This window comes from Vicugna pacos, chromosome 10 (assembly GCF_048564905.1).
Source record: "Vicugna pacos chromosome 10, VicPac4, whole genome shotgun sequence".
Lineage (NCBI taxonomy): Eukaryota > Metazoa > Chordata > Mammalia > Artiodactyla > Camelidae > Vicugna > Vicugna pacos.
In genome coordinates this window covers 7266876-7290695 of record NC_132996.1, presented here as the reverse complement: position 1 = coordinate 7290695, position 23820 = coordinate 7266876, and the positions used below count along the sequence as shown (strand labels likewise).

The 23820-nt window shown below is 38.4% G+C and overlaps 1 protein-coding gene across 5 annotated transcripts in view; it reads left to right on the top strand.

The window, feature by feature from the left end:
- Positions 1–17873, top strand: part of CNTN5 (contactin 5) — a 1006880-nt gene extending 989007 nt beyond the window's left edge. For all 5 annotated transcript variants that reach the window (XM_072968929.1, XM_072968925.1, XM_072968928.1 and 2 more), the window contains 4 exons: positions 6596–6782; positions 7207–7319; positions 13218–13386; positions 17538–17873. In XM_072968929.1, the coding sequence (XP_072825030.1) occupies positions 6596–6782; positions 7207–7319; positions 13218–13386; positions 17538–17641 (573 nt within the window). In that variant the 3' untranslated portion in view covers positions 17642–17873. The remainder of the gene's footprint in view (positions 1–6595; positions 6783–7206; positions 7320–13217; positions 13387–17537) is intronic.
- The last annotated feature ends 5947 nt before the right edge of the window (positions 17874–23820 follow it).

Below are 23820 nucleotides of genomic sequence, written 5' to 3'. Positions count from 1 at the left end.
AATCAGAAGAAAAATTTTAAACAGATGGTTCTAGATATCAATGAGAAAAAAGAGAATATTTCTTCCATATATACTTAAAGAGCCATCCAGGACACAAAGAGAATGCAACAAAATCAAAACCAAAGTCACTAAAATGTAATATTCATTAAGAACAATAAAATCCAAATTGGATAATACTAAACATTTGAGCCAGTGCCTTAGAGTATAAACTTGACACATAATCCCAAAATGCAAAGTAAATGAAATTTTATTATAAAGTGAGCAAGAAGATGGCAGACGTGAAGGACAAAAGAGATTTGGCCCATAAACAATAGATTTTTGTCAAGAAGACAAAATATATGGAGCAAAGTCAACCATGACAACAGCAACAGCAGAAAATCCAAAGGAAACAATAATCTGAAAACAAAGTAACTAAAAAACATCCCTGCCTTAAACTAGAGAACTCCCACAGAGTTTCAGGAACCGTTAAAGTCTTGACAACTCCTTCTTTGTCACACTTACAGTTAATCTATCACCAAAGTCCGCTGGTTTTATCATCTAAATATTTCTTGACTCCATACCCATCTTCGTGTCCAGGGCAGTAACCCCAATCCAGGCTCTCCTCATTTCCTGGCTAGACTCAGGCATCACCTCCTAACCGCTCTCCTGTTACAACTCTAGCCCGTTTCCAATCTGTCTTCATACTGCAACCATTGATTCACTAACACGTACCATATTGTGCCCTCTGATGCCAACATAAAGCAAACAATTAAACAGATAAATTAGGATAGTTTCACATGGTGATAATTGCAAGCAATAATAATATGAATAAATGCAGAATAATATAAAAGAGAGTGACTAAGGGAAGGATGGTTTCTTTAAGGAAGTGGCCAAAGGACGCTTCTGAGTTTAGCTGAAACTTGGATGAAAAGGAGATAGCCATTTGGAGAAAGAGTTGTAAAAAGAGCTTCCGGGCAGAAGGCACCAAAAAGTTCAAAGGCTCTAAACAGCAAGTGCGACTGAATGTTTGAGGCCAGTTTTGCTGGCAGGTGGTCAACAAAGTGAGGAGAGCGGTAAGGTGGGGTTGGCAGAGTACCCGTATTGGGTAGGACCTTGTAAACCATGGTGAGGAGTTTGGCAGTTATTCTAAATGCAATATGGAGAGTTTTTGGCAAAGGAGTGACCTAATTTATATACTTCAAAAAAGAAAAAAAAAATTTTTTCTGCTGTGTGTATCTTTTCAAAACACAAATTTGATGTCACCCACATATCTCACTCTCATCCCTGCTGAAAAAATCCTTGAATGTGTGGGAATTTCTCCTAACTCCTTAACTCAGCCAACCACAGGATCAGGCTCCATCCTTTGCCTCTAGGATCAAATTGAGCCCCATTCACCCTCAACCTCCACACTGCACACACTACTCCTCTGCCTTCTCTTTGCCTGCCTCCCACTCCTCCTTCCAACAAAGCTCAACCACCTGTCTTGGTGAGGACTTCCCCAACCAGTCTCCCTCTGCTGGGTCTTATCCCACATGGTAGACCTCTAGCAATGGGTAGCTTGTCAGAACTACAATTTTACATTTGGTTATTCATTCAATAGCTATCTTGGCTGTTATTTTTTCAATTAATAACCTTTTCTTTTTAAGAGCAGTTTGGAATCCACAGCAAAATTGAGCAGACAATAGGGTTCCCACACACCCACTGTCCCCACATACTTACCCACCTTCTCCGCCGCCCACATCCTCCACCAGCGTGCTGCGTTTGTTATAATCGATAAACCTACCATCAGAGTGTTGTACAGAATAGCTTTACTGCCCTAAAACTCCTCTGTGTTCTGTGTATGCTATGTCTTTTTTGACTCACTATTAGTCCTCAGTTGCCTGGAGGAACAGTACTTGGTAAATAATACATATTCAAAAAAATTTTCTGAATGGATAGTTAAATTAATAATTTTTAGGAACTCAGAGTCTGGTAAAATATTTACACTTCAATGTGCATTTTGATTATTAAAAAAATCCTGCCCTTACCATAAGAAAGAATAAGTTACTTTCAATGGTGCAACAATCGAACTTCTATTTTGCAACATTCAGTAACAGCAGAAACCAGAGCTGTGTTTATTAAATTCAGGGAGCACAGTATTGAATGAGCTGATCACTGAGTGCAATTTTCAATACAAAAATAAGTGAATGCAGGAGCTAGGAGTTATATTTTTCTTAACGTAACAGGTAACAAGAATCAGATAGGAGAAGATAAACTACTAGGAAGAATTCTTCAATGATTTTATGTATGACTGAATGAAGACTGAGAAGTAGGGGAAAGTTCGCCACTCATCCAGTAACCGTTGACGGCATATGGCAGCAATCATGGGTTTTAGATCCTGTCACTTCACATAAGGGAATTGGATTGTGTGTGACGTGACTGTCTTAGAGTCACCACATCAGGAATGCATGATCTTCATAGTTAAAATTACCAATCTCCTAGAAAATCAACTTTGGAAAAAAATGGGTCACCTACTAAGAAGAGCCATTATGTAGATTTAGTTCAGATCCACACTCTTACAGGTATTGACTCACTCAGAATTCACGCTTCCTGCCTGCCACTAATAATATCACACATTATACTTTTAAATAGAAATAATTTCGAGGAACAAAGCCCGAAAATCAAAACAATACAAAGGACAGAAAAAAAGGAAACTGGCAGAGTTACACATAACAAAAAACCAGAAACATTAAAACATCAAGAAACAGAACCATTTGAGTCCATCCATCATCCTGAGTGACAATAGGGGAGCTGTCTAAAAATGATTCATGAGAGCTAGGTAAGTGGTATTTTTCCTGTTTTATAAACAAGAGTATAGAGCTTCAGTGGTTATGTAACTTGCTCCCTTATATGCAGCTTACAGATATCAAAAATAAGATTAAAATATTGGCCTTCTGGATCCAAAACCATGATGCACCTAGAGCTTGCAACAGTATGCCGTTATCTTAGATTTATACAATTTTGTTGGAAATGAAAATTAGTAAAACCTTTTTGAAAACCAATGTGGCATTTTTTGTGTCAAAAAGCATAAAAATTTTAATAATTGTGGACCCCACAATCTCCTGTCTGGGATTCTATTCTGGAGAATTAATCCAGTGTATTAATTCACCAGAATAGAAAACAATACGCATGAACATATTCAAGGTAACATTTTAATTAAAAAAGTAAAAGTTGGAAGCTACCTAAGTGTTCCACAATAATATTTAGTACACAGAGCACCTGATAGACTGTTACTGTTAAAACTGGGAATATGTTTACATGTAATTATAATGTTAGAGGGAAAAATTAGCACATAAAATTACAGGTACATAATTATATTAAATACATATAATAAGAAATGCAGGAAGGAATAGACACACACACAAAATCCCAATTGTGTGAAGGTGACAAAGTAGCTGATCATTTACGCTTTCAGTTTCAGATATTTGTATCTTTTAAAATGTTTTTAACCTCATTTCAAGCGATCTCATATAGGGTTCAAAGCTTATGGGTTGATGAAATCTATCATCAAGATAGAATTGAATCATGGGAAAATAACTTGAACGAAGAGAAAATTTCGACTTTAAAAGGTGTCACCTCCATTCTAAGTTAAGAATCACTAATTAAGCACAATGTTAAACTCCAAATATTTTTTCTGTTTTTCTGCTTTACCCTCTCTCCCATAAAAGAAGATAATAAATATTATTTCACTGTGAAAATAGTAACTCCTGTTCTTTTTTTTTTTTTAACATGCTAGAAAGAGAAAAAAAGGTGTGGATTTTTTAGATTTCCCATTAGGTTTAGCTGGTGTGGCTAAAATCTGTATTTTCTCACAATCAGTTACTTAGGAAACATTTTCTTTTACTTGGGGTGTTTACTTTTGTGGTGATTAATCAGAAAATTAAACATTCAATATTTAGAAGTGCAGAATTTGTATTGAAATCTGTATTTGCATCAAACTTTGTTGAACTTAATCACATTCAACTCCTTCAAATATATATTTAATTAACTTAAAATAACCTCACCAATTAAAGGAAATTGAAACATAATTGGCAATCAGACATATCACTGGAAAGGAAAGATAACACGTTTGTTCATCCAACAATGTCTTAGCCAATTTTGTAGTTTGAAAATAACTTAGATTTCTTCAGTTAAAAATACACTCAGAGCACAGACAAGAAGAGTTAGTTCTCAGAATTGAGAATAATGGGGTGCACATAATATAAAAGGCAGAGTGAGAGGACTTTAGCTCAGTCAAACAAGTTTCTGAAGTTCAGTCACTCCGCTGCATGCCAATTCAAATCTGTGAAGAGACAGGGATGAGAAATAAGAATTTGATTATCTCATTAACCTTTAAAAAAATATATACACACACACACACACACACACACATTAGAGATCAGTGTAGGTGTATCAGGCAGGGTTTACTAAAGTACTAAATTACTAAATTAGAACTAAATTACTCTAACTAGTTTAAGTAAGAAGTGTTTTATTATAGATATTAATGGTTTACAAAATTATTGAGTTAACAGACACCAAGGTAGTCTTTTAAGAATGACTCTTAAAGCCAAACCACAGGACCAAGCCACAGAGGAAGACACTGATGTCCTCTAAAAAAAGGAAGTCTCCCGCCGCATCCCACACTCCACTGTGTGGGCTGGAAGCTGCCATGATCAGGATGGTGCCACATTCAGGAAGCTTCTGTGATCTGGAGGCCCTGTGCTACGGCTTCCAGTTCCAGAATCACCCCCGTGCTTGTAAATCCCTTGCACCAACAAAATGGTCACCTTGTGCCTTGCTTCTTGACTCCTATAAAGCTAATGGTTAGACAGTGAGTCATTCATTAATGCCACGGTCGGGGGCTGGACAGGGGAGAAAAAATAATGACCCCATTGCTCTGCTTGTAGGCAAAAAAAAAGCAGGATTGGTGGGCGATCAACCTGCATCTCATTTTTACTTTCAAACATCAGGCATGTGCCTCTGCCCATATTCAGAGCTCCAACTACAAGGGAGTCCTGGAAACATGGTTTCATCTTTCCATCTTCTTCAGTACAGGAGGACGCACTAGGATGAGGGTGAAATGGACGCTGAACACTAATGTACCATATCCCTTCAGTCACTTACCATTCATGCACATCCTTCTCCCCATTCAACAGCTCCCTGAAAGCAACAATTAGCAATGACAGTGCTCCCTACTGACTCTGCACAGATGTCTCTTACACAGATGAAAATGTCCTCAACGTCTCAGAGCCAAGGGACGTTCCATCAGGCGGTCTGTCCATCTGAGAGTGAAGGTTTATTCCTCAGCTAATGAGTGACATTAGAAAGTTGCCTACCCACAACACACTCTTTATACAGTATCAGAAGAAAGGAAGGGGCCCAAATTATCGATTATTTATACACAAAACAGTACAAGGAAGAAAATATGGCCATTACTGTCTTCGTTTCATAAGGCTGCAGTTACAATTTGGAATTTCCTTCCTCTTTGACCCACTTCTGATTCCCTTTGCCTTTGGCCAGCATCTAGGCTGGTAGAGACCTTTTAATATGGTGTGGTGATGACTCAAATGTGTTTTTCTGAGAGGTTAGCATCTACAACAACTTACTATGGCCCCAAGGAAATGGCCCTTCTAGACATACTACAGAGTATCTCCAGTTCCAAACAAAGTCCTCGCTGCCCGAAGTCTGTAGCATCAACCTTAGCTGAAAAAGAATCTGGAAAAGGTGATGTTTGGCTTTGTCGCCTATAGAGCAGACAAAGCCCTTGAAGCAGAGTGAAATGGTTGCATGACCCACTTATTCACCACAGTAATTAACTGGAGAAAGAAGAATGACTCTTCGATGACTCTCCCCACCGTAAATAAGTAGGGGGAAAAACGACTCTTTGATGCCTTTATGCGTGGTTAACGTCTAGTGCCTGGACAGGGTTAAGCTTTAGGTGCCTAGAGATAATGACTGAATCTCATAAAAGGATCAAGTTTGGTTTGAGGCCAGCCACCGAAAGCGCATCACCAGGAAAGTTCGTCTCGATGCGTGAACTGTGCTTTGACAAAGAGCTGTGCCTTTCTGCCTCCCTCCCCTAACCTAGCGATGCTATGTCTCTGCATTTCGACCATTCCAAATGATCCAAATGTTCTCGATACCACCTCTTCTCGATTAAACCCATCCAGCTGCGTGATTCACCTTTACGGGGGGCCCAGGAGGAAATATTGCTCATGCCTCTGTCTCAAATAATTCATTAAAAGCGCCATAGCTTTGAATGGGAAATGGTTCTGATGACCTAAGAGAGAAGGGCACTCCTTCCACTTCTTTGGCTGATTCTTCCTTAATGTTCTTCAAGCTACCAGGCTGCAAGGTGGCACCTTCTGCTCTTGCTGAGTCCTGCTGAGGTGCTGTGGTGCACACAGACCATTCGGGCAGTGACTGAGACCGTAATTTTGGCCTCATCAGTAAGACCTGTTAATTGGATGATGCAGGAGGAGTGATTTTCCCAGGGAGGGGTTTGAGAAACATCCGAAGGAGGAGCAAAAGTGTTCCAGCAATCATAAGCACAAGGGAAGCTTCAAAATTAATCTGTCCTGCGATAATTTGTTGGCAGATCGGTTATCGGAAGGACATGGAACAAGAAGATGCAGCGGAGACCGTCAAAACTAGGGGGAACGAGTCGTCCGTCATCCTGACGGGATTGGAAGGAAACACGTTGTACCGCCTCACAGTGAGGGCTTATAACGGAGCTGGATATGGGCCACCCAGCAGCGAAGTGAGTGCAACCACCAAGAAATCCCGTAAGTGACCTGGGCTTTTTGTTTGTTTCAGACAAAAGGGAAACATCTTTTAAGATCTCTGAAAGCCACATGAGGTACATAAAAAGCGGCGTAGGAGAGGAGTTCTGATGCACAGTCCTGCTTCAGTGCTTAGATCTGAATTCCAAAACTGGCTCAGAAAATTTTGCATTCATGGTAGATAAAGGTTATCTTCCTGTGAAACGGGCTAAGTGATTTTGACACAGAAGGGAGATAAAAGGCTTCAGGTTCAAAAGCTCGGCAGAGTAGCTGTTAAAATGACACTCCTGGAGCAAAACCCTCCTTGTCTGACTGTACCTGGAAGGGAACCACTTAACACGAGGGAAGCCGGAAATGCTCACGAGGATTTAAGTGAACGAGTGGATTTAAGACTCCTTGTCCGCTCACTATGGCTTTTGTTTTGCAGCCCCTAGCCAAGCCCCTAACAACCTCAGGTGGGAGCAGCAAGGCTCTCAGCTTGCTCTGGGCTGGGAGCCCGTCAGACCACTAGCCAACGAGTCTGAAGTCATGGGCTACAAGGTCAGTGCGTCTTCACTCTCTTGGGTAGATGCTGATCCCGGGCATTGTTACTGCGAGGCTGTGCAATTAAAAAGACGTAAAGAGACCTATTCACATGCTTGTTTTTTTCACAGTCATTTTTCCACCTCTATCTTAGAAGGGGACTTCCTGCCTTGGGGAAGCCAAGGCAATCAAAATCAGATTCAGCTTCACAAGGTGCCGGAGGGGAATGGGTAGGAAAGACAACGACAGTTGGAACACAGGGTGAAGGTGGCTCCCGGAAGCAGTGTCGGATCACGCAGAACCGAGGCAGACAGTCCTGGCAGTCTCTCCCCACAGACTGGCTGTCCTGGCAGGTGGAAAAGACAGAAACACTTAGTTTAAGTACAAAGACTTTCCATTAGCAAAGAAACACAGGAAGCAAAAAGAATACTAGGATGAGCACAGAGGACAGAAGAGAGACCCCGGAGAGAGACAGCAGGCTCCCAGAGAGATGCTGCGCTTCACATACGGTCACTCCGCTGTGTGCCAGCCAGAGATCTGGAAATGCAAAATCAGACAGTTACTGTTTTTGAAACACAACGTTCGTGTCTGATTTTAAAATATATGTAATCTATGTATTGAATTGGCTGAATTTCAAATGCTTCTTCCATACCATCCGATTCTATTTCTCATCTTAAACTCCATACAGAATCATTAGTCGTATCTTTTTTATAGCCGAATTTTTTAAGATTTCAATGATAATCTTTAGACTGAAAAACATAAGTTCAGTGGCTGTTTGATTATCAGAGAGGGTAACACAACACTTTGTAAAGTGCTAAACTTCTGAAGCTCAAAACTGAAGAGGTTATAAGTGAAGTATTTCTTTAATGTAAATAATTGCCATCAAGAATACCTTAAAGCACAGACCGGAGCACTTTGTGTAGACTATAATCAGTATGGATTATAGATACCCTCACACTTAAACACTCAAATCTGTCCTAACCCTTGGGGATATTGAATTTGACCTTCGGGGGGAGGACAGGTGAGCCATTTTCTGCACCCTTTCCTCAGTCCTCTTCTTTCCGTTCCCTCCCCCTTGTCCTCACAACTTGGACTCTAAGGCAAATAAATAGATCCTTCAATGATTAAAGGTAGAAGTCTGGCGAGAAATGGTGACCGACCAGCCAAGAACCAATCTAATATCATTACAACCCTAGCAAACGATCTCCCAAACTGGAAAGGTGAACAGACACAAGGCAGAGCTAGGTGGAAGCCTATGGCCACCTGGAAGAGCCACTGGGCTTTAGGCACCTGTCAAGTGAGAAGGGGAAGTACCCCACGAGCTGGAGGATGCTTGAGGCTGGGCATGGGTCCCCAGGTGGGATGACCCTCCTCTTTGCTCACAGCTGCCCCTTCTGTCTCTGTCACTGCTCTCCCTTTATATGTGCCTGTCTGCCCAACCAGACTATACGTGACTGAAGACCAGACTTCTCTGTCTTACCCTCTTATCCCCAGTGCTTCTGGAGCGGGTGAATTAATTAATTAATTAATTTTGACCCAACTAGAGACGTTTTATGCAACTACTCAGAAGTGTATGTTATCAGCTGGGTGTTTTTTCTAGCACCGCCTTCCCCTTTGCTGTGATGTAGTGGGAAAAAAACACTGGCTTCTGTGTCAGACGGACTTGAGCTGGGTAATCTTGCGCTGGTTGCTTGACCTCTCAGAGTTTCATTTGAACTTCAGAATTGGTAAAAACAATAATAACACATGATACAGGATTCCTTTAAGGATTAAATAAGATCCTTTGTAGAAAAGGCTTAGCAGATGGAAAGTACTTCCTGAAAAATAGCCCCCATTGTTCTTCCTGTTCTTATTGGAGGAGATAACCTGGTTAGGTGGGATTTTTTAATATTTTAAAGAGAAATTGATCTTTAAAAGCTGCCGGCTAGCTGTGTCTCAGTGAAGACCGCACACGCCATCTCGGACGACCTTGTCGCTGGGGGAAGAAGCACTAACGTGGTCCATCTTAGTTGTGTAAATAATGCCAAGGTGGACACACATTGACAGAGGATTGTTTTCTCTTATTTCCTTGAAATGGATGCACCTCCTGAGCAGGAAAAGCTGGTTCTTAAGCAGGGGCTCAGCTGATAACAAGAGGAGGGAGCCCGCAAAGCTGTTCTTTTGCTGATAAGCCTTGTTAGAGCTTCTGAGGGACGGGCTAGTCCCTCACGGGGGCCCTGCTGGCAGGAATGACACAGAGGGCCCAGTGCGGGAAAGGGGACTTTACACAGATGACGGAGGCTTAACACGGAGGCTGGTTTCTCCGGGGAAGGTCTGCTTTTCACAGGGCCAGTGACTAGGCTTGAAAGCTCCTGCTGACGCAGACCCAGTGGGACAGGGGTGTCATTAGAAACAGTAGCTGTGAACATACACTACAGAGCCGGAGCTCAGAGGGCCTAAGCTTGGAGCCCCCTTCTCTGAGCGTGACTTGGAGGAGACCGACTTCAGCCAAGAAAGGACAGGATCTTCACTGCAAGAAAGAGATGTGCCGTCTGGAGGGAGGGGCACACAAACAGTGGCCAGGGCTGGGCATGACACTCCGAAGGAGAAGACCTCTTTGATTCCTCCTACATCCCAAAAAACAGCTGCCAGACCAAGAGTGAGCCATGTCTTCTCAAGCATAGCAGTGTGTGGCAGTCACAGAAGATTAGCCAAAGTAGGGGCATGTCGACACACTCATCCGTTCTCTTCCCATGAGGTAATCTGAGGTAGGCTGGACCCACTGAGACCCAATTTGCCTCTTGGGATTCTTGGAAAACTTGCCATGGAGAACCTCCTGCTAATCGGAGCAAGGGAGCACTTCCACGGAACTGCCATTATCAACAAGGGAAGTAAATGTATTTTCACTATTTGTCTTTGACAAGTTAGTTTACTTTTACAAGCAAAGGGGATTTTCTAGAAATATACAGGGTATGTAAGACTGAGAGTGGAAACTAGAAGTCAATCCCTGAGGTTTAAAATGCAGGCACTGTGTATTTTATCTTTCACATCAAGTCCAGTGTAAGGTGGATGAATTCAGAAAAATCCTCGTCTAGAAATTTTCCAGTTTAAATGACTGAAAGTGATAAATATGGAAAAAAGTAGATTTTGTTCCTTGGCCCATAAATAATCTACTAAACTCTTCCTTTTTATGGTTAAGATATTATCTACAGGATTCAATTTATTCTCAAAAAATAAACCACAAAAGTAACAGAAGCTAATAAGATAAAACAGCAGAATTTGGAATTAGACCAATCCATTTTTCTAAGAAAGACAGTTTTCTTTATGCCTCAAGACTGCTACCATCGCAACTGCTAATCTATAAATGTCCAGACTCTCAAAGTCCTCCCTGGCCTCCTTACTGTCAATAAGGATTTCTGACATGTCTTGATAACTCCTGAACCCTCTCATATTTCTCATTTGCATTCATCTTTTCTAAGGCAGGATTTTTAAATGAGTGAAGATTCTCTAAATCATCTAAGACTAACCATTAATTTAATGTATCTTTTCACTTTGTATCCCTCCTTACTGGCTCACAGCACTTCATCTCCCTGGATGGACTGGTAAAAGCCACATTTAATCTCAGACTCCTTTTGCTACCATTAACTGACCGTTTCTTGACTTTACCTTTTGTTCCCAAATCTCAACTGATCCACAAATTTTTCCTCACCTCTGGATTTTACGGCAACATTAGACATGCATTACTGGCTGCATTTTTCTTTGTCATAAGAATTGTAATTTATTGAACCACAATAACAATGTCCTCTAAAATAGTCACTCCCCTGCCAACCCTCACCAATTTACATACTTTTTCGTTGCCATAAATTTGCTTTCTAATTACCTCATGTCGATGAACAGAATCCTAATTCATTATGCTGCTACTGTCAAAATGAGGAGCATAAATTCTGATACAGCTGTCATTTTTTTAAAGCCAAAAGAATCTGCTGTAGGCATCCTTTGAGAAGTGTTCCCAATGCCCCAAATCTTGATGAAGCATCCACTGTGAACATGGCTATAGCATCGAACACGTTCCCTGTCGCAGTGTACATTACATTTCATCGCTTGGTTTATCTGCCTCCACTATTAAGACTGTAAGTGTCACGAGGGCAGGAGCCATGTGGTCTTAGTCTCTGATGAATCTCCGGTACATGGCTCTGTGCCTGACCCCCGTGAGGTGTCCAGTAAAATGTTTGAGAATGCCCTCATCACTTGGCAACCACATTGAAACTATAGCATCCTTCACTATCAGGATTTCCGTAGACAAAACTATTGCACATATCACATACTTTTACAGAGATGTTACTTCTCTCCCAAGACCTTGAAGTGAATGCAAACGCATGAAAGATAGAGACAGTGAAACAGTGGGAGCCTGCATTACCAGAACGCAGAAGGGAGGCTCAAGTACAGGCAGGCGTCAATATAGGAAAATACTGCTTTGTAAAAGCTTTTTTTTTTTCTTGTATGTCAGTTAGTGCAAGTTCAAAACACATTTTTAATAAGAAAAACATATTCTAAGTTTTTGTCCCAAGGCAGTTCATCGTTTACAATGCAAATGAATTACTGACACTTGAGACGAGCAGTAATCATCACAGAGGAAGTAGCTCTCATTCAGCTTGCCACGCACCGCGCCCTGTGCTGCGTGTTTTACATGCATTTTCCTAACAAAAGCATGAAATAGGTGTGATTATCTCTAGTATACAATCCAGGCACTTGAGACTTAGAAAGGTTAGTAACTTGCTCCAGTGTGCTCAGACAGGAATGTGTAGGAGATGGGGTTTTTGTTTTGTTTTGTTTTGTTTTGCAGGAGACTGTGTGACTTCAAAGCCATGGTTCTCTCCATTCTGCAGAACAATCATAATACTAACAATTATTTTTTTTAAAAAAGAAAGCATAAAAACAATGAAACTGAATAAAAACACACTTAAAATCTTAACTGCTGCTACTTGACTATTATACACACACAAAAAAGTTTCTTGGGGGCAAATGAGTAGAAACAGTGTCACACAGAGAAACTCTTCTGAGCTGATCACCCGAATGCTTACTTTCTAACACAATTTCCCCATAATTAGCCATATTATCCTGTAAAGAGCCTGTACCCTCTGCAACCTTAGTTTTCTGACCTATAAACCGGATAATTCTGTGTTCTATCTGTAGTTCTGGAACTCTGTTTGCCATGAATACATGTTCAATTCCATTACCATGACCAGATGTCAAAAAAGCCTTAACTTTGCCGCCCAGTGTCTCCAAATGTCAACTCGCCAGAAAGCAAATGCAGAAGAAAAAATAAAATAACATAACTTGAACTTTTCAGCCATCCATATTGTTAAGGACTTATTATGGACGTATTAAACAAATTTTCTTTTTACTCCTTTCAAACAGTTTGAAGATGACAGCGTTGAGAACTCCCTCAGGATAATATTCGTTTCAATAACCAGGAATTACAGACTTTCAGAGATCAGCCCCCTCACTGCCTACTTCGCCAGCCTCAGTTTCTCACTAGTGCCAAACGTCTGCTCTCCATTCCACACCCTAATGCTCTGCTTTCTTAATGCTTAGAAGGATTTTTTAATCTTCTCTTATCTCTTCCTAGAATCCTTCTCCCCGCTTCCTTCAACTGGTGAACTCAACTTATCTTTAAATACTTGGCTCTGCATCTCCTTCTCCTAAAAGCCTTCCCTAAACCACCAGCTGGGTTTAACCCTCTCTTGTGTATGTCCACAGCACCTGATGTATACTTCCAGTGCTGCATGTAACACCTACATCACATTTGCTTACGTATCTGTCTAAACTGTAAGCGCCCCGTGCTTAGCTCAGAACGTGACGTCCAGAAGGCAGTCAGTGAACATTTGGAATCCTTGACCGAAGAGCAAATGTTTAGACGTCTGTTATTATTCCCAGGTTTTTTACAGGCAAGAGGGTCACAGCAACAGTCAAGTTATTGAAACGCAGAAACCTCAGGCAGTAGTACCGCTCCCGGAAGCTGGTGTCTACATCATTGAGGTCCGAGCATACGGTGAAGGAGGGGATGGGACAGCTAGCTCCCAAATCAGGGTCCCGTCATATTCAGGTACGTTTGGACCTAACAGGCTTAATTTGATAACCACTCACAATGTTAAGATGGTGTAAAATGCATCAGAATTAATATGCTGGATCGCACGGTTCAGAGAGTTTGAAGGTTCTCTGTTCTCTGATTGCTAAATCATCCTCCAACTATTATAAACCATGGCAGCCTGCCCACAGTTGTGGAATTTCTGCAAGCCTAGAAAAGAATGAACATTTTCACCAAAATATCTTTATTTGTGAAATTCCTCTGACCATCCTGGTCTTAGGCAGCACCTTGCTGGCCATTTGGGCTTTGCAGTATTGCTCTCAAACCAGTCTTGCACTAGGTTAACATACCTGCTTCTCTACTGTCGTGACTGCCTTTATCATTAGGTAAGGGAAGCGAGGGACAAAGAATTTTTAAATTAAAATCTGATTATGTTTACTGATAGCAAAATAAATTATGAATTTCACTGAGCATCACTGTTCTGGATTTTTTCCCCTTTTTTCCAGCTTTATTGAAATATAATTGAGATACAATATTGTACAAATTTAAGGTGTACAATGGTTGATTTGATATACTTACGTATTGCAAAATTGTACACCAGAGCATTAGCTAATATAGCTGATATCTCCATCACATCACATAACTGCCATTTCTTTTTTTGTGATGAGAACATTTAAGATCTACATTCTTAGCAACTTCCAAGTATATACTACAGTATTATTAAGTATAATCATTATGCTGTATATTAATCCTCAGAACTTATTCGAGCATCATTGCTATTATTAGCAATATTAATAATTTCTAGCTTTTAATGAGCCCTTACTATATGTCAGGCGTGGTCATAAGTGCTCTACATACATCACCTTATTTAATCTTCATAACAATCGTATGACATAGGTGGCATTATTCCTGTTTTACAGAGAAAAATTAAGTCACTCGCCTAAGATCACACTGTTACCAAGTGGAAGAACCAGGATTCAAACCTACTGCGATCATTACTACACTATCAAGGGAAAACTGATTAGAGAAAGGGAGACTTTACAAATAAGGAGGAAAGTAGCCACATCAGTGAGGTAGTCAAAAAAGAAAGCAAAAGATTTTATTAAATGTGCAAATCTCCCATGGAGACAATATTAGGTGATTTTTGGTAAAGCCTTGTATAAACATGTTTAATGTACATTTAATTATTGGGTCATTATAAGCATTATTTATAGAGCAATCATCCTCGAATGGGAAGTATCTGATAATATTCGTGGGACTCTGAATGTGGCTTTATTATATTCAATGCATTGCTCAACTTAGTTAAGACCAGAGGCATTTCTTATGAATTTTAGTGATGCCATAAAATGAGACAGAAGGAAAAGCTAGTGGAGAAAATAATAAGATAGACTGTAACTTTGAGGAACAGATATTGACATAATACATGGTAAGTAAATTCTTGTGTAAAAATACAAGACAAGATAAAACACATTACTGGGACAATCGATAAAATATGAATACTGTCTATAGATTAGATAATATTATATCAACAATAATTTCCTGTTTTTAAAAATTGTGCTGTGGTATATAAGAAAGTATCTTATTTTGGGGAACTGAATATTAACGTATTTACGGGTAAAAGTACATCATGTCTGCAACTTATTTAAATGGTTCAGGAAAATTGTATCTATAGAAAGAATAATAGAGCAAGAAGAAACATAAACATTTAAGGAATCTGAATGAATTCTTTGTTTTAGTCTTACAACTTATTCATGTATCTAAAATTATTTCAAAATGGAAATTTAAAAATAAAAATCATAAGTAAGATACAGAGCATCTGAGTTCTTCAGAAATCCAGGTGAAAAGACCTGAGAATTTAAATCCATCGGGGCCACACAAAAACTTAACACACTGTATGATTCATTTATACAATTATAGAGTCAAGAGCAAGAAAGCTAATAATGTCTGCATTGTTCACATGTTCACAATTGAAATGTTCAGATTTTCAAGAGGACATTGAAGGATTAAAGATTATTTCTGAAAAGTGAAAAAGATGATGGCTGTCTTTGCTCACTTCATAAGTCTCAGATTTCTAATAACCACAATACCAGGAGCATTTGCTGAACTCTGGTCATGTTCTCGGCATTATGCCAGACACTGTTTTTATCTTATCCTCTTAGCAAACATATGAGTGAAGTATTTTATTATTCCCTGCCTCTCTGAAGTTCCTTTCAGCTCTACCACAATCAGATTCTAAAGTCTAGATAATATCAACCCCCATCTTGAAAGTACTTATAATCACCTTGATCGTCCCATTTATATATTAATTGATTTGTAACTTTCATTCCATAAAAAAAATTGTCAACTTTTATGTTTTAGTTAATAACACTTTGGCCAGTTCAACCCATTTCCTGAGTTTTAATAAAGAGAAATCTCCTGGCATCGTTTATCTTAGACCCACAAAACATGAGCAGTGATTGGTTTCATTATCTTTTTCCAAAAACCAAAAGCCGAAGGAGTTGAATGACCTGCTCAAGTGAACGAGCTAGTTAGTTTCATATCTGGGCTAGGACTCAGTTCAGTGTTTGTTGGTGTTTGTGTTTTCTTTGGTCTTGCTATGCAGAACGAGCATGTTTTTGCTTTGCTGAGTTTACATGGGATTTGAGAGATAGATCCTACTTAGCATTCTGAAAGGGCGATTTTTTTTTTTTTGGTAAAAGTGTCGCGTAAGTTGATTTAACAAGGATGCAGCCGCTCTCAAAGAAATAGAAAGTACGTTTTCACAGTTCTTATTTATGAAGCATGAGCAGACCACTCCAGTGGGGCTCCGTCATCACGCCCTTCTTACAGCTCACATGTGGCCATGCACTTCACAATGACCCCATTTTGTACAAGCTGAAATATATGTAGCATTCTCCATGATGTTGATTAATAGGTTTTATTAGTGCCTTGGCTGTAAACAAATTTGCAAAGGAAATATTTGCTGCTCTGAGTGTGTGTGTGTGTAGTTTACCAAGCAAAAGAGGCTTCAGCTCTTAAATAACCATCTGGAAAATAAATGTAGACTCTATCCTGTAACAAAAATCACACCCAGAATCCTGTTACACTCAGTCTGGCCAGAGAGGATAACCTGACAGAAGGATGATTCTAAGAATTGGCTGGTACATTTTACTATTATTCTATCATTATGGTTTTATTCGAGGCCAATGATTGTTCTAAGAGAGATGGCATGTAAGAGCATCTTTTTCCACAAGTCCTTAGCTTCATGACTTTAAGCAAGTTCTGTAATCTTTCTAAACCTTAGTTCTACCTGTAATACAGGGATAAATAAGAGCACTTACTACATGGAAATGTTGTAAGGATCGAATAAAATCATATGTACAAAGGGCTCAGTGCAGTGCATGGTATACAGTAGGCATTCATTAAATGCCAATCATGATGATGACCCTTCAGAAGACTTCTGGCTTGAAAAACCGCTCCTCAAGTGATCTCAGGGTGGTTCTTAGTTTGTGACTTTATGGTGCTATCAAAACTACTTCAGACTAATCCATTCGAATCAATGAGTTTAATCAGGTGGTTACCCTATATATTAAATGCATACAATGCTTTTGTCTCAAGAAGGAAAAACTTCTTCTGGGTGGAGGTGAGAGTAATGAAAGATGCCTCTTCTTTGCCATGTTTGGCATGAGAATCTAGAATTTATTTAAGTCTGCTCAATTGAAACAGTCAAATCAACCAAAGATCCATACGGAAATTAAATAATATTTTATTATTAAATTTTAAACTTTACTTAAATAATTAAATTATGAATTCTTGTTACCACAAACTTTGGCTAATTTTTTTGCTCCATTTCCTGAACTATGCACTATAGATACTATTTTATTTTCATAACTGGAATTTGGATGTTTTCCATCAGTGCATCATTATTAAAAACTATGCCGAATCTCCTGATTAGACGTATTTGTTCAGTGTGACACAGCCTTTTCAGCACAGTATTCCATGTACACTTCTGCCCTCCAGATACCGTTTAGGAATCCCAGACAGCATCTTGTTTCATGAGTGCAGAAAGCTTTCATCTGAAACAGGGTTAATGATGGATTCATTTGTCTTAACATACCTAAAAAGAACTCTTTGCTAACTTAGGCAAAACCCAAGTAATTTTGTCCCTCTAACGCTTCTCTTTTTCGCAGGTGGGAAAGTCACTAGTGCTCAGTCAACCCTGCACAATCTCTCCCTGTCCTCATCGTCAGCGACGTTGCTTTTGGCACTGATGATTCCTTCAGCCTCCTGGTGAACACAGCAGACTTCCTTTGCTTTGCTTTGCTTTAGCCTGATAACAACAGTCAGTAGAAGGTAGCAGAAGTGAGACCCAGGACCCTGAGATGAGCGTTAAAACCTTGAAACGATACATGGTGCCCTTATCAGAGGTTGGAGGGACAATTGCTTATCCATCCAGTTTCTCTTTGGTTTTTTTTAAGTGGAGGCAACAGTTCTTGGTCGAATAAAATTATGCAGGTTGTATGTAATGCTTTTTTTGTAAGCAACGGTAATTTCTGTCAAATGTATTCTTTACTTTTTCAGTATGTTGGAATTGGACTTTCTATCCGATGACCCTGAGTGTGTGCCGTCCATTTGTTAAGCAAGAGGTCTCTAGCAGATCTGTTTCAAACACAAAGTACAAAACTGAGAATGAAAAATTTGCTCAAGACGCCAAGTCTAGTGTGTTTCATTTTTCCTTTGACTGACTCTTCCAATTGACAGACCAGCAGGAGATATGAAAAAACACTCAAATTGTGTGGCCCATTGTAGAATAAGTACACAAAAAGTTTATCGAAAAATATTGTATGATTACATAGTGAAATAGCAAAATTTGCCAGTAGGCTAGTCTGTATGCACCCCTAGAGCAACTTATTAGGGTAGAGAATAAGCCATTTACAGTAGTGCAAGGCAAACAGAAGGCGAGTCCTAATGAATTGAAATGCTATTGTTTTTCATCAAGTACTATGTCACCTAGTGCAAATATCGTAAATGTTTATTTTTAATAACAAAAGATAATTTAAAGCCACAAAAAAATATATGATCGCTAAAAACTGCAGACACTGACACGCTGCCAAGGGTGCTAACTTGAAAATAAAGTGAATATGGGACAGAGCTTTCCCATTTCCCCACCTACTGTCAAAGCAGGAGTCAAAACAGGCCCAAGGTTTTCTTCTAATTGGAAATAATTTTACAGACAATGCAGATTTATTCTGCAAGTGATTATGCATACATATAGTCCATGGATTAAAATGCTCAAGCATAACAAATTTTGATTTTTTTAGACATTTCCATGAATCACAGGCCATTCATAAAATCTTAGCAACTAGAAAAATAAAGAGGATCTCTTGGATACATTGATTTTTTTTAAATTAAGCTGTGTGTGGAAACGTGGCCTCAGCACAGGGGCTCAGCTAGTCCAGTCAGCCATACACTGCTTGGGAGGTAATACTGATTTACTATTTTGAAGAGTCAACTGGAACCCAAGTGATCCTAGATGGTCGTTGGAAAGGGGGGTGAAAGTTTCCTGTGTGATGATAGTGTACAGAACTTCTCATGAGAATGTGCCAGAGTTCACATTACACCCAAGATGCCTGAATGGGCGGTTATTACAAACTCATATGCCAATAAAGAGCCTGGAGAAACTATCATTTTATAGGTGTTGTTAATATGTGAATAAAAAGTAGATTCTTTTCTTCTCCTTTATAAAATCTAAATCTTTAACAGCAAGCAAAATGAAGCAATATTGAGCTCAAACTGCTGGCTCTAGTGGTTAATCCTTGTAGAGTCAGAAGAGAGATTGGAGTTTCTGTTCAGAGCATCCTAAGAGATGGGCTTCAGAGACACAGGACAACTGCTTGTGTTGATTGCTCATTCTCTTTTGGGGGCATTATGCCCCAGACACCTCTAAACAAAGAAGAAGTGACTTAAAAGACTATTTTAGTTAACGGCTTATTGCAGCAAATTACCACAGCTGATGAATATTGAACCTGAGAGTAATAACAACCTAGTGGCCTTCCTTAAGCACTTCCTGTGGAGTGGGAGAGGCTGGACTTTGCACACAGAGGGAGGCTAACTGTTTAGCAGGCAAAATATGAGCTCTCCCAAATATGGTACAGATTGCAGAAGCAAACTGTGCACCTGAAAAAAAAGATGCAGCGAGAATACTAAAGGATGGGCAATAATTGTTACTTCATATTTAATGAATCAAACCATTTGCTTCATTTTCCCATGGTGTTTCATACTAGACTTAGTAGACTTTAAGAATTGAGTTATTACTAAAACTTATAAAAACAAAGCCCCAGAAAATATAATGCCAGTATATGGCAAATTCAAATCAGCCCACATTTCCAACTACTTGATGGATGATGTATATTTGACAGAATATTTAATTATAGAATGTCTGATGTTGCATTCTTATAGGAATCAGCGATATGGGATGGTTTTATTCAACGTGCAGAGGATATGCATTTTGCATCATAAACCTAGGTTTTCAATGTTTATGTACTTACGTTACACACTTGTTACTTTGTAGAAAACAGAGCAGCATCCCTTATCAAAGTGCATTGTACTGAGTGAGCTCTTTCTGGGATGGGATAGTAACCTCACAGTCTTAAATCACTAAAGAGGCTGTATTTTTGTATGATGTTAGTTGAACTATGAAGAAAAAAAAGACTCCTCGTAATTAAAAAAATTCATGAAAGTGAATGTTTTGCATACCCAAATGAAGGTACTGTGGACCCCATGTCAAACCGTTAAATATATTGTATACAATCTGTATATATACTATATAAAATGGTATATACCCTGTGGAAGGCACAGTCAGATAATAGTTCTGTGTATTGTTCTTGTAACATTAGACCTTTTTAATAAATAATTCTCTTTTTATTGACTTTTATCTCCTCTCCTGTCAACTACCTGAATAACACGATTTATTTTATGCAGACCACAATATGCTCAATATTTTGGGAGTGTTTTTGTGCTGAAAATACAATTATGTTAGGACTCTACACGTTGCTATGATTTCAGGTTCAAAAATCGTCATAGAGATCCATGGTACTTCCAACTGGAAAACTGGAAGCTGTGTGAAAGGCTAACCCAAGCAAAGAAGCAAATACAAATGAGATAAATTCAGAGTTAAATTCATGGTTTACTTCTTCTCAGGAAGAAGATATCACTAAATGCATCTTGTAAAGAGTTAATTCAAACATACTTCTGCTTTTTAGGGGAACAGTATATCCCAATCCATACCAGGTATAACTCACATGGAGTTCCTGGGCTCGCCCTTTTGTGCCTCCCGAGCACCATGTATATGTCTGTTGCACCAGCAGTCGTGTGATGCTATAATGATTTGCGTATAAATGTTTCTTCTCCACTATCTAGGTTATGAGATACTCCAAGGGAGACGATATTATATTCTCTCACCAGTGCCTAGCATAATACCTAGCGCATATCAAGTGAGCAATTGATTGGATTTAATTTAATGCTGGACTTGAGAATTTCCTTTAGAACAGGTTTCCGAAAACCTGGGTGATCATCCAAATCACCCGGGAACCCAAATGTTCTGATTCAGTAGGTTAGAGACAAGGGAGATCTTATTTTTCAAAATCCTCTCAAACACAACCTGATACAACTCTATTAAAGGGAATTTGACAATAACTAGTAAAATTTACATGGATTTATCCTTTGACCTGGCAATCCCAAGTCTAGGGACCTATTCCTAAGATAGACTACAAAAAGTATGCAAATATAGGTGAATAAACAAGGTGCGGAATGGTAAATATATGTTCCCTTTGTGTAAGAAGTGAGAAAATACAAACATGATCACTGGTATTCTCTAAAAGAAATAATGAAAAAACAAACGAAAAAAAATTGTTACCTATTGAAGAAGGAGAGAATGGGATATGGAAACAAATATTCAAGCAAGCTCTTTCTCAATGTACTTATTTCAGTTTTCAGTTTGGAACTACATACATATTTTACATTCATTTAAAAATCATAAACCTCCTAGAAAAGAACATAGGCAAAACATTTCTCTAGTATAAATCAAAGTAATGTTCCCCTAGTGAAGTGGCAAAAGAAATAAAAGCAAAAATAAACAATGGGACTTAATTAAATTGAAAAGCCTTTGCACAGCAAAGGGAACCATTGACAAAAAGGAAAGACAAACTACTGATTAGGAGTAAATATTTGTAAATGATGTGACCAATGACAAGTTAATATCCAAAATATATAAACATCTCATACAACTCAATATCAAAAAAAAAAACAACAACAAAGAATTCAATCAAAAAAATGGGCAGAAGTTATGAATAGACATTTTTCCAAAGAAGACATGCAGATGACTATCAGACACATGAAAAGTGTACAACCTTGCTAATTATTAGAGAAAAGCAAATCAGAAGCACAATGAGATATTACCTCACACCTGTCACAAAAGCTATCACTGAAAATTCTAAAATACAACGAATGTTGGCAAAGATGTAGAGAAAAGGGAACTCTTGTATACTCTTGGTGGAAATGTACATTGGTTCAGACACTACGGAGAAGAATATAGAAGATCCTCAACAAACTAAAAGTCAAATCACCATATGATCCAGTAATTCCACTCCTGGGTATAGTATGTAACAGGAAAAAACAAAAACACTAATTCAAAAAGATACATGCACCCTAATGTTCACAGCCGCACTATTTACAATAATCAAGATATGGAAACAACTCAAGTGTCCATAACAGACAAATGGATAAAGAAAATGTGATGTGTAGAGATATATATACACATATACACATACATATATATATATAGGAATATTACTCAGTCATAAAAATAAATGAAATTCTGTCATTTGCATCAGTGTGCATAGACCTAGATAATACTATGCTTAGTGAAATAAGTCAAGCAGAGAAAGATAAATACTGTATGGTATCACTTATATGCGGAATCTAAAAGAATAATACAAATGAATGTACATAGCAAGACAGAAACAGATTCACAGATATAGAAAACAAACTAGCGGTTACCAGTCAGGAGAGGGAAGTAGGGAGGGGTAAGACAGATGTAAGGGATTAAGAGATACAAACTCATATGTATAAAATAGGTAAACTTGCACATATTTTACAGCATAGGGAATTATAGCCATCATTTTGTAATAACGTTTAGTGGAGTATAATCCAAAAATACTGAATCATTATTCTGTATACCTGAAACTAATATAAATTGCAAATCAACTATACTTCAATAAAAATAAAAATAAAATAGAGACCAGAAAAACATGAGAAAAGATCAATGAAACTAAAAGCTATGTTTTAAAAAAGTTTAAACAAAATTGACAAATATTTAGGTAGACTAAGAAAAAAAGGGAGAAGACTCAAATAAAAACAATCAGAAATGAAGGAGGAAACATTATAACTGATAACAACAGAAATACAAAGAATTATATAGGAGACTACTATGAACAATTATACACCAACAAATTGTATAATCAAGAAAAAAATGGGTAAATTCCCAGAAACATACAACCAATCAAGACTGAAATTATGAAGAAATGGGAAATCTTGAAATTTTATTCCATTCAAGAAATGGAGTAGACCAGTGATGAGTAAGGAGATCGAATCACTAATTAGAAATCTCATAACAAATAAAAGCCCAGGACCAGATAGTTTCACTGGTAAATTTTGTCAAACATTTAAGTAAGAATTAATACCAATCCTGTTGAAAATTAAGGGAAGGAAACACTCCCAAACTCATTTTGTGAAGCCAACATTGCTCTGAAACAAAAGCCAGATAAGGACAGTATGAAAAAAAAAGAAAACTGCAGGCTAAACCCTGATGAATATAGATGCAAAAATTCTCAACAAAATTCTACCAAACCAAATTCAATAGAACATTAAGGAAATCATATACCATGATCAAGTGGGATTTATCCCTGGGATGCAAGAATGGTTCGACATATGCAAATCAGTAACCACATTAATTTAATAAAAGTTAAAAACCATATAGTCAATCATCATTCCAAGTGAAATAAGCCAAAAAGAGAAAGAAAAATACATATGGTATCATTCATATGTGGAATCTAAAAAAAAAGGACATTATGAACTCATCTACAAAACAGAGATATATGTAAAAATAGATGTTAAAAAATTTCTTCTGTATAGCACAGGGAACTATGTTTAATATCTTGTAATAACCTTTAATGAAAAAGAATGAAAATGAATATATGTATGTATATGCATGACTGGGATACGGTGCTGTACACCAGAAATTGACACATTGTAACAGACAGTACTTCAATAAAAAGCAAAAATTAAAAAAATATATATAGTCCTATCAGTAGATGCATAAAACACACTTGACAAAATACAACCTCCCTTCAGGATAAAACCTCTCAATAAATTGGCTACAGAAGGAACACATCTCACTATGTAAAAGGCCATGTA